At 41.2% G+C, this 20000-nt stretch overlaps 1 protein-coding gene across 2 annotated transcripts in view; it reads right to left on the reverse strand.

The window, feature by feature from the left end:
* LOC138018999 (uncharacterized) overlaps positions 1-20000 on the reverse strand; it is a 48855-nt gene that overhangs the window by 15033 nt on the left and 13822 nt on the right. For both annotated transcript variants that reach the window (XM_068865670.1, XM_068865677.1), the window contains exons 5-15: positions 18729-19015; positions 18068-18220; positions 17755-17798; positions 11271-11371; positions 10588-10906; positions 8844-8930; positions 8330-8509; positions 3508-3630; positions 1976-2087; positions 1375-1613; positions 657-876 (exon numbers count right to left, since the gene is read on the reverse strand). In XM_068865670.1, the coding sequence (XP_068721771.1) occupies positions 657-876; positions 1375-1613; positions 1976-2087; positions 3508-3630; positions 8330-8509; positions 8844-8930; positions 10588-10906; positions 11271-11371; positions 17755-17798; positions 18068-18220; positions 18729-19015 (1865 nt within the window). The remainder of the gene's footprint in view (positions 1-656; positions 877-1374; positions 1614-1975; positions 2088-3507; positions 3631-8329; positions 8510-8843; positions 8931-10587; positions 10907-11270; positions 11372-17754; positions 17799-18067; positions 18221-18728; positions 19016-20000) is intronic.

Here is a 20000-nt window from a genome sequence, read left to right on the forward strand (position 1 = left end):
TTTTCAACAATACTTCTTTACCCCTTTTTAACTCCTACAAGACTTCGGATGGTGATCTCCAGTTCCTCACTATATCCTCCTAACACGTCCATTACGATGTTCAACTGTTTCACTTGATATCCAGGAAACTGCCTCTTCAATTCCAGTCACAATGGGGAATACTTTTCCGTCTTCTCGCAGCTCTTGATCTCCCTGTTGTTCATCCAAGGACAGCTCATCTCCAGCAAGATGACAGATTTTGCTGTGCTATCCACTATTCGGACGTCAATTCTGTTAGCTCTCACCGTCACATGATCTGCATAAACAGGGACATCCCAGAAGGCTTGCGCCCGGTCATTTTGATAGACAGGTTTAGGCTCGCTCAGTGAATACCATGGCGGTACACTGTCCATTAGATCTAGGCTGTGCAGCATCTCAAAAAAAATTACTTTCAATACCGCATTATGTCGTTGCAGATATTTGGACTGGCTGCTATGTCTATTACTTGGCATGTCTGTTCTTGCTTGTTAATAACGACAACGTCGGGTCTCCTTGCACTAATTTGGTGGTCAGTCTGGATGTTATAATCCCATATTATTATTATTAATATCATTATTATTATTATTATTATTATTATTGAAGAATGAAATTGCATATCCTGTGCTGCTTATACATACCCATTGTGTATGATAGTGTAATGAGGCCAGGAGTAAAAAGATGCAACCTTGGTGGCCCTACAGTTCTCAGCCATTATCACCAACTTAGCTGCGGACTTAACACTGTATTGAACGAATACATACTCATCGAGACCAACTTCCATGGGGTACTCAGAGTAGGGTGTGTTGTACGATTCACTTTTGTAGAAGTCCATTCTAAAAGTAAAATTTCCAAATCCCCCTGTGGAATGTAAAACAGAAAACTTACATTTCGCAAGAATCATTTACCAAACTGATAATCTCAACGTGTTCGCACTTTGAAATCACGCAATCAAAGAAAGTTACAGTACTTGACACTTTGGTTAATGGTTGTCCTACTTTGCATTAAAAATTTTCATGCCCCACATATTGAATTTCGGAAGAACGAAAACGTAACTGAGAAGTAATATAATGAAGATAGCAATTGGACATTGCTTTTAAAAGAAATGAAAAAGAAAACAAGTTCTGACGATCATAAGAAAGATGACAAATGCGTGATAAAAACAAAAATTATCCGACAGATGATGGTAACACCCATTAATTTACAATTACTGTTATTTAGTTGAAAGTCGTATACAAAATACCCTTGATTTACACAGTAAATCATTAAACTGATTTTGGATTCTTGTAATTCACCTTCGGATTCGAAAATTCGAGTGAAATTGGCTGCACCCAGGTGATATACTAACGGTGGATTTACCTTCAACACCAAAGAAAATGTTCTTGGATTGGAAGCTGATTTGTATCCTTCTCTTTCTTGGAAAAACGCAGTAAAATGGAAGATCGACAGCATGCGTTCGAGTGATGACATCGTCAAGGACCAGTGCATCCACCAGAATTTGATTCCAAAAGATCATGTTATCCTCCGTTTCGTTGACCTGTGTTCCACAGCCATTTAATGGGGTATCAATAAGAAAGTGTGTTGAGTTCTCTGTGGCCCTGCGCAAAAATATGCAACTGTCAATTAATTAGAAGACGTTCAGAACGAAATGTTACTGATCTTCATGCTCAATTATTCTTAGTCTGACGATGCCGAGCCCTAGCTCTTTGTTAACCAATTTTCTTTTTCATCAATGCATCACCTACATCCCAGTTGCTCCACTGAAATGAAAACTATTGTCAACGGTTCAATAACCTCATCAAAGAACAGGTAGATTATTCTTTGGAACATTATTATCTTATCTTCAATCTTGATAACTTCTCAGTGACTCTAAAAATGTCACTCAAATGGCGTTACATTTTAGAAAATTGATGACTCGACTGCTTCTTAAAGTATTAGTGGAGGATTACTGGGTACTTGCCTGCATGAAGAATAGCGCAGACGAAGATTGTTGACCGTAAAGTATCGGAAAGTTTGTTTCTCTAGAGACACGGTGATGTTTGTTTCACTGCATCTAACATCCACCCCAGGCTCTGGAAATAAATGCGGATGATTATGAAGTAAACTCAAATCCGTTTGAAACAGTTACGATTTCGTAAAAAAAATGTTGCACGCTGCATGACGAAGCAAAGTGTAGTATTGATCACAAGTGATGTGGATATTTGATCTACATAAATGAATTTAGAATTTTGTTTTTTAGAGCCAAAAAGGTATACTAAGCTTTCTGTCTCAGTTTCTTTTCTCAATGAACGCCCCTCAGGGAACAGAAGAAGGTTTGACACTAGCTAAGTGAGGTTAATTTCGGGATATGCGTGATTTTACTTGAACCGCAAAAAATAACATAGTTACATTAAAGGACTGTTCTTCTTTCATAATTGTAGCATTGTTTATTTTATCGCATGATCATTACATATCCGTTCTTCGGCTAGGCGTACAAAGCTTTATTCATTTTTATTTCCTTTACGTCAGAAAGCATGCATTAGATTAGTCTTTTCCTAAAGAACGTTTACTCAGTTGTGAGGAGTCTATCACACTGTTAAGAGTTATCGGAGAAATTTGGAATTCTTACCCCCGGAGTCAAGATCAGACGTAAGTCACGGTTTTAGACCTTGCAATTCGTTTTTCCCTCTTTTTCCTACACAGAGTATTATCGTAGCTTTCGTTTCTTCTGACGTCAAAATCACACGTTTCCTTTTAGTTTTCACCGCAAGTGCTGTAAATAGTCGAACTAGCCTGATTTTAATAAACGCGTTGAATCTTGCTGACCGCCTAGTTCTTCACTGTGGTTGACCAGGCGAGCTCCAGTGCCTTACGCAACGCGTCTACGACACTGAGAACGCGACAACCACATTGATTTATAAAATCGATATTGATCATGGAAACTCGAATTTTGGGGGACTGGTACCCGTTTCTCGAAAGTACCTTAAAAACGCAGATATCATATATTATTAAACTTCTTATCATTTTGCGTTTTGGTACCTTGAAAACATGTTAAAAGATCGGCTTATGAAAACAAGCGGAAGGTAGTGAAATGGTCTTTCGGGCAAGAAAACGCATCGGGATTTTCGACAAAACGGGCGCCTGGTTCGAACAAATCTGATTAAAGTAGCCATGTCGCGTGTAAAAAAAAAAATCGGTTACGACGTCGAGTAGCGCCACTGACATCACTCGCAAGACGTCAGAAGCTGCTGGTCTGAGAAGCTTTAGTTACAGGCATTTTTTCATTTCTGGCCGTACAAGTCCTCCGTGGATTAAAGAACCAAAGACCAAAGCTTTATCCGTGAGAATCTTCTATTTCTTTACTTGTTTTCAGACACACCGTTGGTCAAGAAGCTTGAGAAACTACGAACGTCAAGTTTCCCACACTTTGAAATCTAGTAAGAGCTGAAACAAGAAAATGTTTGAAGGCTCATTTCATTATTACTCACTACTGATATTGCTTCTCTCACCCACCAATACATGTCAAATTATTTTCGGCCATAGTTGTTTCTTCTGGGCATCCACAGTAGAATGATCCAGGATAATTGTAGCAGTCATGGCTGCAACCACCATTTTTGACCAAGCATTCATCGATATCTGTTTAGAATACGGAAATTAATATTTAATGAATTCTTCTCTTAAAGATTGGCTACTTATGTTAAAAAACTATACCAAAGAAACAAAGGAGTAACTGCAGAATACCCTGCCACCATTGTGTTCCTGTAGCGGCATCGCTTGAAGAACGACGCGTATAACAATACACGGCATCCTTTTTTGAGTAAGTACCTAAAATAGGGAGCTTATAAGAACACGACGTTTTTGTGACGCGCACGGCAACCGGAAGTGAATATTTTGCATGCCAGGACAATAGTGTCTTCCAGATTTTTTAAAATGATCAGCTTTAATAGAGAAAGGATTAGTAGAAATATAAATGTGGTTGCGTGGAGACAAGTTAAAAGGGAAAACAGCTCGCTTCTGGTTGCCGTCCGTGGCTCCAAAAAGTTCTAGTAGAGACAGTTCTTTCTACGAACGCTTCAGCTTCGTGTGGTGCTGTGTGTGTTGGTGGGGGTGTTTGCTGATAATTATATTTAAAGTCTACAAGTTCATCTGTTTGGGGTCCTTTCACACCACTTAATATACCTTGTCTAATTTCTGAGCGGGAGGTCGTCGGAATCATGAACTGACTGACAACTTGAGCAGTTGTTGTAAAGAAGCCCTTAAAAAAGTCCATGCTCAGAGTCTCACATCAAACTCTTTTATACAATTCTTAGGAAGGGCGCACCACTAAGGAATGGCGTAGCTGACTGTTGAGGTTTTTCTTTCGCCGACAAACATTGTATGAGAAAGCCGCAGGTCATCTGAGGAGGGTGCGCACCCCCTTCACTCTCCCTAGATCCGCCCCTGTGTTCTTTCACGGGAACTAGGAAGGGGTGGGGGGGGGGGGGGGGGGTTAACTGTATTGTTTTCCAATGACGTTTGTTGAGCCACTACTCATGCCAGTGTGACGTAACTTTTGAATGTGAAGTGGTCCTGTTTTCTTGATTTCTCTTCTCCTTTGCTTCTTTGTGTGTTGTTTTCTTTTTTACTGTCTTTAATCTTTTTTTTTTCTCACAGGCCTTTAAAATAATCTCTTTGGTTTTGCTATTAAGTTGCTGGACATTCTAAAATTTTGAGAGTGTGCCACTGTGGTTGTTTTCTTTTGATCCGATTGCATCCCGCGAGGGAAATTTCTCTGTAAGTTGGGTTGTACTGTGCGGTCTTCTTTAAAATATTTTTTTCCAATAGGGTGCTTTTGGAAAGTAGCTGTATTTGGATATCAAATTTGGTGTATATATAACAGTATTATAAAGTGATTACTACAAAAATAGTTAAAAGAAAAGTGATAATACTCTTTACTGTAATGTCACTGTAGTGTTAAAAATATTATTGCTTTTTTTACCAGAAGATAAAGGAGTAAATTATGAATACAAATATGGTATTGCTTTAAATTTAGGTGTAAGGAATGTTGCTATGTGGTTTTGTATTTCAGAAGATCACTTGCTTTTTCCCAGAACATTGTCATTTCATTGTGCACCTCGAAGAATCTGTTCTGTACAGTAATGTTATAATGGCAGCCATTTCAGATCACAAGACTGTCTCATAGACTTAAAATCCCTAAAAGAACTCACCAAATTATATTTTCAAAAAAAACACACCAATGAACTTTTACTTATGCTGTACTTACAATCGTCATCATATTGAACTGGCAAGCCTAGAAAAACCTTTTCAAAGCAAATAGTAAACCACAATGAAACAATAAATGGGGCCATTTCCGAGTTGCTGTTTGTCTCGGTTTCGAAGTGAGTCTTGGTGCTCAACTATTGTAAGGGAAATGAGTTTGATTTGCATAAGAATACGCAACTCATTTCCATTTGAATGATTGTGCACCAGGACTCGCTTTAAAACTGAGGCATGCAGCAACTCGGAAATGAGCTATTATTCAATGGGAATATTAAAATTATTTTGTTTCCTGCTGCTGTTATTTTAAAATTGGTTTTGCATCTTCTTGAACCTCTTTTTAAGATTTTTTGTGTAAATTTGAAGCCATAATCCAATTCTTCCTTGTGTAACATTTTTGGAGTCTGGAAGCCAAGGCCTTTCTTTCCAGCTTGGTCACGTGTCTTTTTCTTTATTACAGCATCTTGTTGAACTTTTTCACAAATCAAACTCTGGTAGTGGGTTAATCTGTTCCCTTCTACTTAGCATGCAGCCACTTCTATCATGCTTACCATTTCTGCCTTACCCTAAATAAACTGATCATGGTAGGATTACCTGTCAACCTTGGTGTTCTTCCTCTAACAGGGTGGAAATCACATTTTCATTGACTTCAAGGAAGAACAGAAAATGCAGAGTACAACATACACTACACATCTTATGTACTGAGGTAGACGACTGTAGTTTTAGTTTTCCTGCAGATCGTGTGCTTTTTCACATAAAACGTTGGCTGACTTGCCTACCTCCTTGGTGGACTTCTTTGTCTTGTTATTATTATTTTTATTTCCTTTTTGGCAAGTTGGGTCATTACTTTTTCCTTGCCCAACCATTGTTACCAGTAGCTTTGTAGTTATTAATTTGCAGGGAAAGCAATTAATATTGTGTTATCAGTTAACACTGTCGATGAATAATAGTGTTGATGTTGTCATTGTTCTATACTTCAGGATTCCATGGAACCAAAGGCAATAGGCTAGTTTCAAATTGTGTAAACACAAAGTAACAATCATTCCAGGTTCAGAGGACTGAATTCTTTGAATTTTCGTTTGCTCAAAACGGTGTAATATTTTCATGAACCTCAACTCTGTTCTTTTCTCAAATAAGTCGAATCTAGGCAATGGTGGAGTACATACTGTTTGCACAAGCAATTGCTGTGCCCTTGGAATATCATAATCTCAACAGAGTTCTAAATCAATGCAACAGCAGAGAAGAATGAACTAAAACCAGATTGAACTTACCCCCCACTCCGTAAAGATAAGTCAACTCTTTTTTTCTCGGGATAGGTGGAAAAATCCCAGAGGTATAGATGCTCAGCTTTGATACATGTTATGCAGTTGAAAATACCGGCAATTCAATAACTCTAGTTTTCCGCTGCTCTTTCCGCGCTGTCACCTGATGAAATTTGAAGGGATTGATATGGCGAACTAAGAGTTGAAATTACACACACTCGTAGCCTAGTAGACCCTTTCATGAACCTCCTATTCATGACTCGAAACTTTCCTGCTCGCCTGATTTGCTCGAAGGCCGAAAGCTTTCGTTTTAAACCATCACACCTCGTACCGTTTAATCCAAATAAGTACCATTTGCTAATTTATTATCAACATAGCAATCCTATCGTTGCTAAATTCAATAAAATTGACCATGTTATCCTTGAAAAATTCTTCATTTAGTGCGGCCCCTGCGACATCAAATTTGGCCACCATTTTGAAAGCCACCGGACCGGGACATGACCTTACACTGGCATGAGGACTGACCCAACTGCGTCTTTGAAAAGCTCCCTGATCGATTGATGGCTCATTACTACTGGTGGAGAAGTCTGTACTGCAATCGCACTGTCTGTCTTTGCCTTTTTTTGTCAAACAACAGCAGCATCAACAAAAACTGCTCAGTGAAGTTGAACTTCTTTCTTAAACTGCGACAAATTTTGCCAAGAAGATCATCGCGTATCCGCAGTGGTATTTGTGACCGTTTCAGTACATTCTTCCCTTTATAAGATTTATATCTCTCTTTTTTTCGATCTATCGACGGCCCTTGATAGATTAATGGCACATGTTGTCAGTAAACACTAGGATAATACTTGAACATCTCTGGCACTGATTCCTAGTGGTTTAAACGGACTAAAAACACCATTTCTTCCATTGAACTTATCACCAGTTTTAACATTTGGACACCTTCAATTTGAGGTCTGTCTGTTACTGTTATGTGGTCTCATCGAGAGGCAAAAGATTGCGCTGAGTTGACCACATTGCTGAAGCAAGGCGACACCACAATACCAGGAACTCCGTGCCCGTGACCCGCAGGTGTTCTGAAACGGCAATTATAATTCATTGTCCTTATCCAAGAGGACTTAAAAGTCTGACCATTCGCATAAGTGATTACAAAGGCAGCACTTTCTTCTCACTTGTTTAAGGACCACGAGTGTTGGTGCAGCCCGAGTTAAAACCTCAACGGCCATCCTCACTGTAGTCCGATGCTCAACCAATTAAGCCAACCTGTCGGCGTTTGGTGATAAGTGTCGTGAGCCTACGAGCTCAGAATTGTCGATGTTCGGGATTGTTTTTTCAAATAGGCTGAAGCAAATGACACTTCAAAGTTATTTACAAGTTGCCGCAAACCTATCACTGTGAACATTGTTTCCTTATATATGAAAGGAGTTTGGAAGCAGGGGAGCAGGGCTAGCGCAGTGATGAGAGCATTCGCCCTCCACCAATGTAGCCCAGCATCGATTCCCGGACTCGACGCCACATGTGGGTTGAAGTTATTGGTTGTCTACTTTGCTCCGAGCGATTTGTAAACTCCGGGTACTCCGATTTTCCCCTCTTCTAAAAAAAAACAACACTTGATTTGTTCTGAAGTCTCACAAATTAGTAGAGCCCTTGGCTCGGCTAAAAAACCTTGACACTTAAATAAAGTGATTATTATTATTATTATTATTACTATTATTTTTCTGTCATCATCATAATCCTGTAATTTAGAAGCATGCTTCTAATAGACAAGGCTAATTAGTCCTATTAGATTCCTTAAAATTACATATACGCGGGCTAACCCAAGCAGGATATTCCATCAGAGGCCAGTCCATATCCAATAGCACACGAACAAATGAAACTCCCTGGTGTATTCGTGCAAATCTGATCACAGTCTGATGTAATGTTAAATCGGAAGTCCGAAGGAACTTGCAGCTCGTAATAAGGCATTGAAAATAATGCGACTGATGACATTGGTGTGCCTGTAAGAGAAAATCACGCATAGGATTAGCTTCCGTTTTCCTAACATTTACAAATGAATAATTGCACGATAAGGCAGTTCACACAAGCTTGCCTTAAATAGCTTATTACTACATTTGTTTTTCCTTTTGGAAAGACAGCTAGCTTAAAATAAGAACCAAGAGAAGCCAAACGTTTTGTTTACAACATGACAAGACTAGGAAATCTTGTGATCTCTAACTCTCTTTACCGTTTAAAATTCCCTTAATCGGTTCGTTACGACGGTTAAGTGATTACGTGGATCGATGCACACACAGAATTAAAGAACGGGTAAACGGAATGGACGAACGTAGTCACCTGTTGAGTCAGACATCGGCATCGACGAGGACATGGTGGGCAGCGGCATGGAAATGGAACCGGTATAAGAACTACATTCGTTCACGTCTGGAACAGAACAGAAGGACTCATTTCATCAGTATTATTATTTCTAGGTCGCTAAGAGAAAATGACCAGAAATCTCTATAGTGGAAGGAGCCCGTCACCATTGAGTATCAGCTTATCTTTCCAAAATGACTGTCGCTATAGCGTGGATAGCTAAGAATATCGCATACGCTGCCTTTGATGAGTTTTTTCCTCGTCTAATGTCAGGAGGATTAATCTCCCTTGGCCCGCGTGTACACAAAAGTTAATTTTTTAGCCCGCAATGCGCATGATCGGCTGGCGACCCAGCCCCATATTCCGGCAACTGATCTGTAATAATAACTTTGACCAGGAACCCATGACCCGGAGCCTACAACTCTACTGTGTTCGTGTAACGTTTTCACAGACCGATTTATTTTTAGATTGAATTTCCCGCGAATGAGACTCCCACAGGAGCCCGATGACCAATTACAAGAAATTAAGCTGACGTCATAGGGTCACCGAACCGGAACTCCCTTTGTTTTTTTACCTAATTCGCGGGAAGGGCTAGTCTAAAAAGAAACGTACTTGTGAAAACACCGTTTCACAGACGCTGTATGGAAGTTGCACGCTCCAGATGGGCTCCTGCTATGAACGACACTCAGGCACCAGATTTGGACAATTTGGAAGTACTCGCTTCTCCAAAGTTGAAAAAGGGGAGGTCATGGATAGTTCTACAGATGGTACAGAAGTCTAAAATAATCTTGACCGCCTTAAGGACGTTTGCGCTTATTGCTACTGCACATTTTTTCGCACATGTCACGCAGACGCCGTGCATCGGAGACCACCAAGGTAAACACGATACTAAAAGCGCAAACATTTTCCACAAGAATGGAACGTGAAAGCGTGTGGCATCATGGGATAGATGTGGACCCAGGTCTTCTCGGAAATGTCACGCAATGACGTGTGAGTGCAAATAGCCAATCGCTTTGAGAACTTCGCAGCGATTTTACTCTCTTGAATATTCGGTGACCCCCATTTTTCTTTCCCTAGATCACTTCTTTTCCTGATTTTGTCAATCAATCCATCAATTTATTAATGTCATAGCGTGGGATTGAGGTTGCCCTTGTCCATTTTAACAAAAACCAAAAAGAAAAATCTGTACGTGAGAAACATTTCACCTTTTATGCTCTCGTGCGACCGAAGTTTTGTTTCAGAAAAAAAAATCATCTGCAAAAGTTTATTTAGTTATGTTAGTTATGTTGAATTGAGTACGTTTGACTCACTAATGTAGCCTTTTTTAAATAGCTGACAGTTGTAAGTTAAGATCGTCTTAAAATAACGCAAGCTTTTACAAATGCACCGTATCTCGAAAACGAGCTCGGTGACCACCCATTTTTTTTTTTGCCTTTTGGCAAAAGTGGACCATTACCTTTCTGCGAGGCAAGTTTAAAAAAAAATCTGTACGTGGGAACATTTTGGGCGCGAACGTCCTTAAAGGCCCCGCAGTAACCTTAACATTAAATGTCCTTTTTTTTTCTCAGATATTTTGTAGCCAGAAGTTTTTTTTATCTGAGGGCCACAGAAAGAGTATATGCAGTGTGTGGCTTCAATACAGGTCGCTTCAACCACTGATAAAAATGCGTAAGAATTGGAGGATTGTGTCTTTTCTAATTTTGGATAGCTTTTCGTCCTAACACACCTTCGCAATGAGTAAACCAAGGCGGTGCAAGAGAAAATCCAGTTCCACAAATACCGCTAGGGCTAAACTGCCATTCGCTCGTTGAAGTAATTCCTGGTGTAGGTGGTCCATCATAAGAGCAGCCTTGCCCTACTACTGCACCACGATCTATCAAAATGGCGTAGGTACCCTTCATACTTATGGCTGCATAAGGAATCGCAAACAGCAGGGTTGTCTGATCACTGCTGATTTTGGCATGTGCAGAGAGTGTGTCAACCTTGTAAACTGTTTGTCCACCAATGACGAGCCTTATGTAGGAGGTCGATCTTGGCTTCTTTATCTGATTAAAAATAAAAAAGAATCTATATCACCTAAATCAGTCTGAATTGAGGCTACGAAGTGTCGAAGAATCCACCAAGACAATATCAAAGGATCTTATAGGAAACTTAGGGCATTTCCTTAATAAGGAGGAAAATGGACATAATGATATTGAAATTCCCCTAATAATTCTGAAATCTTATTTGGTAGATAGTTAAAGGTTTTAAGAAAAAGGCCATTCTTTTTCTCAAACCTTGCCTGTCACCTTTTTCTGGTAATGTAATTTCGTCTGGTTTTCTCATCTCTTCTTTCATTAGTTCCTCATGTGTTTGAAATTATAATAGTACTTTTCTTCTTACTTCATTAATTTTTATGACTCATCTTACCACTCTGTCAAATTGTATCCTGAACCACAAAAATTCACGTCCAGTTTTACTGACTGGGTTTTTCGGCTCTCGGCTTTCCGTTATGACTCGAGGTGTGTTACCTAGCAAAATAAAATTAAAACGGTGCTGTTCTCCATGATGCCAAATTTATGTTTGCTTATCTTGTTTCCTTCCCCTTTTCCACATTTGTTCATAACTGTTCGCTAAATTCAAAAAAATTGTGCAAGATCGTCTACACAACATAGATCACACCATTTTACTCAATCTACTAACAAGATATTTATTATTAAAAACGGAAGAGTAACCAGGTTTTGGAAACATATTCATGTAAAAAAGCGTTCTCTGGTTAAGAAAAAAATAAAAACGTAAGCTTTCGACTTCCAGACTAAAGTCTTTAAAAACTAAGATGTAAATGCGCGAGATGGAAATGTATACAAAGTGGAAGTGCGAAAAAATTATAAAAACGGTAAAAGGAAAAAATGTGCTAATCTAGTATAATCGTTTTGGCAAAGGCTTGGAGTTATCGTTTGCTTCATTAGTGTTAGCGGTGTGCCAAGATTCCAACGTTTCCCTTGTCAATTACTCTGGCATTATTGAAGTCAATAGAGTGATTATTGCGCCAAGCGTGAGCTGCAATATTAGCGCCAGTCTTATGTGTTCCTTTTTTCCTCGTTGAAAAACACCGTCCAGTCTCACCAATGTGGCGCCACGGACAATCGGCGCAAGGGAGTTTTTATACACCACATTGGTTTGAAGTTCAATAGGAGGCCTAGACTTGGGGAAAGGGAATTCTTGTTGCAGGGTCTTGTGGAAGCAGTGTGGTCCAGTGGTTAGGGCCTTGGGTTTGCATGCGGCTGCTCCGGGTTCAAATCCTGTTCTAACCTCTGGCTTGGATTTGTTTCCGGTTGTCCCGGATTCAACTCTACCACGCTTTGTAAATAGCCAACTGGTTGCCTCCCGCCAGTCGGGGTTCTCAGTAATGTTTCTGTTAAGTTTGAATTGCCTGTAAACTAGCTTGATAGCTAAGTGTACTTCCACTATAAAGAAAGCATTTACATTTTAACAGCGTTAAGCGTGTGAGGGTTCTGTGATTCCACGGACATAAGAAAAGCAGGTCATAGCGGTGGATTTATTTTCAATCAGATTGAAAAACAGGAATACGTTCCGGGAAGGTTTATTTCTTTTTTAATACGTTAGAGATGACGGCAGGTGGATAACTTCACACGATCTCCCTTCCACTGTATTCGGTAGGTTACAAGCACCGTTTAGGAGGGTAGAGGCAGTACTTATTTTTTGTTTTTTCTCATGATGGGAATTAAAGTCCAAATATCTGTCCGTGTGCGTTGGTTTACGAAAGACGTCAATGACTACGAAACTATTCTTAATGGAGACTATGGTATCTAGGAAGGAGATTTGTTGAAGGAGGAAGGAGATTTGAGAATGTGCAGTCGCTTAGACGCCTTGGAAACGATTTCGTTGGTGTTATCGTTCCACTTTAGGGTGTCACACAGGGTCAGACCAAGTACTTTGTAAGATAACACAGCCTCTAGGGGTAAATTATTGATGGACAGCACTGGAGGGACAGGCTTGGTTTTGAGGGGACAAGTGGTCATGATCTTGCATTTTATTATTAATTATTAATTAATTAATTATTACTTATTTTTTGTTTTTTCTCATGATGGGAATTAAAGTCCAAATATCTGTCCGTGAGCGTTGGTTTACGAAAGACGTCAATGACTACGAAACTATTCTTAATGGAGACTATGGCATCTAGAGAGTTTAATTTGTCGTGGAATTCAGGTACGCAATCTTTCTTGACCGTGACAAAACTGTCATCAACATATCTGTTCCAGAATTTTGGGGGGGCGGGGGGGGAGGGACTCTCGTGGACGATATGGCTGATTCTTACAAAGGTTGGCGAAGAGTGAAGGAGATTCCCATGGTACAACCATGTATTTGTTTGTAGAAAAAATCATTATAGACAAAAAACTGTTGAAAAGAACAAATTCCAGCAGCGAGATAACATCATCAGTGGTGAGGTTGGTTCTTGACTGCAAAGTATTATCATCCTCTATTTTTTTACAAATATAAGCACAGGCTTTCGGAATTGGGGTGACTGTGAAAAGAGGAAACAACGTCAAAGGAAACCATTATTTCATCGCCCATTATCTTCATGTCTGCCACGTCTTTGGAAAACTTAGAAGAATTAAGAACAGAGTAGCCATTGCGATTCTGGATGGGTGCCAAAATTTCGATGTATTGTAAAGGGCAGAACCAATCCAAGAAACAACTGGTCGAATGGGGTAGCCAGATTTGTGGTGTTTTATTGAATCACGGATTGCAGGTGAAGAAGCATCAGTCCAGCGGAGTCTGTTTTGTTTCGTGAATTCCAATAATCTCTGGCTAAGATCTTATTTTAGTTTAGGGAAAGGATCCTTTTTATTTTGTAGGTAGGTGATTTGGTCGCTAAGCAAAGCTTCCATCTTTTTGTCATAATCAGATCTATCCGTAACAACAAAACAATTTCCTTTGTCGGCTTTCATTATTATACGAGATTGGTCTTATTTCAGCGCTTTTACTGTTTTCTTCTGAGGTTTAGTGATGTTGCTGTGGTGCGTGTAGAATCTTTAGTAACATCTGGTAAATCGGCGACTGCTGCTTCAATTTCACAGACGATTTGTTTGACAGGAATCATTGCTCGGGTTGGAGTAAATTTTTGGCCTTTCCCAAGGAGAGAACGTTTTGTTTGAGATAGCGGTTTGCTGAACAGGTTCACAACCCAATTATCTTTGTTGATTGACGAGGAGAATTGGTCCACGTTTTCTGCATCGTCACTAAGGTTTTTGAACTTCCTAGCATGTCTGGAATCGATGGTGGTATCATTGATGCAGAAATTTTGACAACGTAAAAGAAGTTTCCTCTGTGACAAGGTCCACTGGAGGGACTCCGGCGCGCTTCAAGACCCTGAGAATGTGCAGTCGCTTAGACGCCTTGGAAACGATTTCGTTGGTGTTATCGTTCCACTTTAGGGTGTCACACAGGGTCAGACCAAGTACTTTGTAAGATAACACAGCCTCTAGGGGTAAATTATTGATGGACAGCACTAGAGGGACAGGCTTGGTTTTGAGGGGACAAATGGTCATGATCTTGCATTTTTTAGGGTTGAGGTTCATGTTGTTCTGCTGGGCCCATTGCGAAATGCAGTTAATGTCGTTCTGCAGAGAGGACGCCTCGCCCAAACTGGTGACCTCAGATATTGTAACGTCGTCGACGTACTTCCAGTAGATCGAGCGGAGGGGAGAGTGAATAGCCAGGTCATTAATCATTATCAAAAAGAGGATTGGACCCAATTTGGTGCCCTGGGAGACACCAGCAAGTACGGGCATCCACCCTGAGATGGAGTCCAAGAGCTTAACAGCCTGGCGGCGACCACTGAGGAAGCTGCATATCCAACTGATCAACCAACCTCTAACACCTAGATGGATTAGCTTGGTCACCAAGATGGTATGGTCAATATGATCAAATGCTTTACTAAAGTCTAGAAAGCACACGCGGAGGAACTTGCCAGGGCAGTCAAGAGACGACAGCCAGTTGTGCAGCATATCCAGAAGGCAGTAGGTTGTAGAAGAACCTTTAAGGCTGCCGAACTGTTGGGGGTCAATATGGTGTTTAACGTCGTCTGTCAGCCACTCGACGAAGAAATCTTCTAGCACCTTAGAGAGCACTGGGGTCAGGGCGATAGGTCTTAGGTCCCCATCACCTGCGACCGGTTTGACCTTTGGGACGGGTGTTAGATGGGAGTCCTTCCACCGTTCTGGAAACACGCCAGATGACACTGAGCAATTGAAGATCGCAGTTACCGGTTCGGCAAGCTCGAGTGCAAATTCTTTGAGGAGGCGCGCAGGAATACCATCCGGCCCTGAAGCCTTGCAGGCACTAAGACCAAGTAGCTTACGACATACGGCTGAGGTGGTAATAGTTGGAGGTTGATCCGACGATGGTAAGTATGCAGGGAGGGCGGCGGTATCGAGTGGTTGGATGTCAGATGTAACGGATATAAAATAACTGTTCAGACGAGTGGCAAGGGTTTTACCCGAGATAATGTTGCCATGATCGTCAGGATAGCTTAACTCGGAATCAGTAGAAGATTTGCCAGCAAGCTTGCTCACCAGGCTCCACCAGCTTCTAGGGTCTGATGTTTTAAGACTCTTCACCTTGCGGGCGAAGAATTCCTTCTTGCGCTTACAGATTTCCATGCGCACTTTATTCCTGAGGAGTCGCCATTTTTCATTAGATCCAGAATGATACGCGCGCTGCCGCTCCAAAATTAGCGATTTAATTTCGGCAGACATCCAGGGTTTATCAGTCGAATGTATTTTGACACTCTTATCCGGGAAGTAGATGTTGATTGTGTTGCAGAGGTCATCAGAAAACGACGTTGTCAGACTGTCCACCGGTAAGTAATCAACTGCGCATGTATGTGCAAACCAGCTATGTGCACTAACCCATCTCCCAAAGGCATTGAGAGCCGACTCAGGAAAGCGACGCATTTTAACTACTTTTTTCTTAGCCGTCAGTTTGCTAGAGCCATAGCTAGAGTTGGGTACCCAGTGAACCGAACAGTGGTCAGAAGACCCTAAGTGCGCGCTTACAACAGGCTTGTTATAGTAAGAAGCTAAATTTGATATCACTAAGTCTAAAACACTATTACCCGTAGTGGGCTCGCGAACAAGCTGTTTTAGGGTGTGGTTTGTTAGAATGTTCTCAACGTCCAGAGTGTTAAAATCACCTAAAAGAACCACCCCGCAGTCTGGATGTGCGGACTTAACAGAGTCAAGACACTCGATGATATAACTAGCACGAGCCCCGGGCGCTGTTCGTCAGCGGGTGCATGCGGAAAATACATAGCACCAACGACGATGCCAAAGAATGGACGGGGCAGGCGCGGAGGGCGAAGCCATAGCCACATGCATTCGTGGTCCTCCTTTTGAAGGGGATGCTAGATGAGACAAAAGTGCAGACACCACCTCCACGAGTTGGACGGTCTCGCCGCTGTAAAACATAGCCCGGGATGGTAAGGACACTATCATCAATCCTATCATTAAACCATGACTCATTGATGACTGCGATATCCATGCGAGTAGATAGAAGCTGAGCAGTAAGCTCGTCAAACTTCTTTTCAAGAGAACACGCGTTGGCCAAGTAAAAACTGGGAAGATCGTAACCTTTTTGTCCAACATGGCGAGAAAGTGGAATAGACCTGAGATAACTTCACGCAGACCAGTCTTTCCCGCGTCCAATAAGAGAAGCGCTGGGTCTCGTTGCGCTGTTGCGTGACGGGTGAGTTACAATGCTTTTTCCACTGTGTTGGGTCTCAGGGGAACACCGAGATCTAGTCGGGTTATTATCATAATCAGCCATGGACGACAAGTTAATACAATTTGCCAAATTCGCCCGATTGAGCCGACGAGGCGAACGACGCAGACAGTATTTAGTTACATGTACCTGAATCCTAGATGGAGTAACAGTATAATTAGCAGAACCACGAAGAATGCCTGCTTGTTGAAAGCATGTTAATGCCAGGTCGTCGATTGCATGGGCACTGAGATGAGAAATATTCTTAAATGATAGAAGTTGACTTGCAGTGTACATTATTCGGGCAGGCGTGGGCTGATCCGAGCCCACATTGGTCCTAATACCAAGCCTTTCAGGGTTGTTAGGGCCCGGCTGGGGATGAATATCGCCACAAAGTAAGATGGAATCGGTGCAGGCGAAGCGTGAGGCGTAAGCTGGCTCAGTGAGGCAGATCACTGTTAGACCTCGCTTGGTCCATTTAACTGCAGGATTCTTAACCCGATGATAACAAGATACCTTGATTGAGAATGCCCTGTATGACAGAGTAGCAGTCCAAAGCGAAGGTTTAACTTCGCTGCAGCCGATATTAAAGCTCCGTAAATGAGTTTTCAAAGCGACCAAAAGGATAAATAGCGAGAGACTAATGACAACGTGTCTGGCCGATATTAGGTCCCCACTATATATTTCAATCTCATGCATTTACATCATAGTTTTTAAAGGCTTTGGTCTGGAAGCCAAAAGTTACGTTTTAAAAGTTTTCTTAACCAGAGAAACCCTTTTTTACATGAATAAGTTGTTTACTGTTTTGAATGAGGTACCAAAACTTTGTTTTCCCACTTTCGCCGCCGTTTCATTGCTTGATTGTACATAACTTAATTATTATCGTGTCATATTTTAATAGAATTGTTTTAATTTATAGAAATGTATAGTAATAGTATATGCATGGACTCGCCATGTAGATCACGGAATTTCACAACCGTGTGAGATTCTCTTATTTCACATAGACTACATGATGATTAACTTAATGGTCTACACGTCTGGTTAAGTAGTGGTACATAAGAATTAATAGTGCATAAGTAAATAATAGTACAGATATAGCTAAATAACAGAATTTTTTTAGAATACTCACTTAGACCCACAAGAATTGTACTACATCGGTACTCGCTTTCCATACTGAAAATAGAGAAAACAAAAAAGAAACAATGTAACAACAAAGTGTTGACAGCAATTTTTAAGTAGAACTTATTAAAAGTAAGGGAGCCATACATTGTCTCCCGGAAGCACCATATGTTCACGATAAAACCTGTACATAGATATGGATAGCAGATTGTGAAAAAACTCAAAGATACATTCCTTTTGTTTTAGTTAATACCCTAGATTGAAATAAAGCCGAATGAGAAGAAGTCTCTTAGAATCTGTTTTGTTACTCGACTGTCACCTACCCACTCGAGTCAACGGCTTTGAAGCAGAACGACTGCTGTCCAACTTGATATTGGCTAGGATACCATGTGATGCTCCGGTAGTAGACTCCTGCATAATACTGCAGAGAAGTGAGATGCATACCTAAAGGAGATGATGTCACTATTTCCACAATTCTGCAATTGAAGATAATAGTATAATCCTTTAGTTGTACTTATCATTATTTCTTTGGAAGTTAGTGGCTAGGTAGTTGGTAGTCGGTCCACGAAAAAATACCCTTTATTCTAAATTGTTGTCTCACACTGTATTCCTTTATTTTCTTTCGCCCGATGAAATTCAGCAAATGTCAAGCTTTGGAATCCGGAATCCATTGTATGGAATCCAGAATCCGCGGATTTCGATGGAATCCAGGATCCGTTTCGGTGGAGCCCGTGAGTTTGGAATCCGGAATCCACGATTCGGATCCGAATTCCCGTGGGCTGGGATCTGGAATCCCAGGGCCACCTGGATTCCTTTATCGTGATATACGGTGATTTCTTAATGTTAATTCTCTGTAATATTTGTGTGTGTTAAAAAAAACTGAATTGACTTGAATTAAAAGGCTGTCAAGAAAAAGGCTGTCATTAAAACAAGACCACATCCAAGAGGGACACGCTGACAAAAACTACAGAAAATAAAACATACTGTTTCGAGGGGCTCGATATTGTGGCCTCGATGGTTTCTCGATATGCTGATCCAATCTGGACTTCTGTGCATTCACCGTCTTTTGGAGTAGATTCCGTAAACGTGGGAACGTCATCGCAAGCTCCGATTTTTTCGCTAATTATAACCAAAAAATGAAGTCCCACTCTACTGAATGCAGCAACACTGCTGAAATCCGTTGTTTCAGCCGGGAAATCTTCTAATGTAAGTGCCACTGCATAAGTACCAGCCGTACCAGTTGTGCCATTGTAAGATAACTTACATAATTCCTGAAAGAAAAAAAGTAAGACAAAACAAAAACAGAACATGTAGCGTTTGAGGTTAATGATAATGATAAATGACATTATTGTACGTATTAAAAAGGATGAAAGGAAGGTCTGGATTATAGACCTATGTCAGTCCAGCAAGTCCCTTCTCTATCTTTAAGTCATTCTCCTGTATATTTGTCTTTCTTCTCCGTGACCTTGTTCCCCTCAAACAAACTAGGGCAGTCCGCAGGATGGCGAAGGACACTTTCGTTCGCATCCATGCGATTGTTGTTGCATAGTCCTCCTGCTTCTTTGAAGAGATGAGCTCGGCAAGTCTGGAATGGTACCGCTGACACTCCTTAGACATACCTCCTGTTGTGGTGAAAACCAAGGGCGTAAAAGTGCCATTCTCGACTTCTATTATTCTGGATGCATATTTCCGCTTCTTTTCATCTTCGAGCAATTTATATACCTGTTTGGACCTAAGCTCTTTATACGAGTCCGCATTCGGGTGACATACCCGTATATCAAAAAAGGCGGCCCGTTGTCTCTCCCAGAATCCACGGCAGTGCACATCGAGACGGGCTTCTGGTGCTTTGTTTGCTCTCCTGTTGAGCTCCTCCCCGGAAAGGGGTTGTAAGGTGGGATCGATTGCTACGTCGTAGCAAACCATATCTAGTAGCTCCGCCTCCAGGTTACGTATCTCGTTATGACGTTGTATGATTAGGCCGCCTCGCTGGCATATCATGGCGTGGTCCACGGTAAAGCTGCAGCCGCATATGCATACAGATGGGCTATCGGGAATGGGCCAGTCATAGCGTAGCCTCAGTGCATCACGAAATTCCCGCTTGCTTAGGTCAAAATTCAAGTCTTTCAGTGGAATTGCAGTAAGCCAACTAGAGGCGCCCTTTTCGCATGCCAGGTCTACGGCTCTTTGTGTCCTTACTGGGAGAGGGACCTTCAGCTCCTCTAGCTTCCTCTTCAGATCAACATCTTTTTCTTTTCG

The sequence above is a fragment of the Montipora capricornis genome, chromosome 2, assembly GCF_036669925.1.
Source record: "Montipora capricornis isolate CH-2021 chromosome 2, ASM3666992v2, whole genome shotgun sequence".
NCBI lineage: Eukaryota > Metazoa > Cnidaria > Anthozoa > Scleractinia > Acroporidae > Montipora > Montipora capricornis.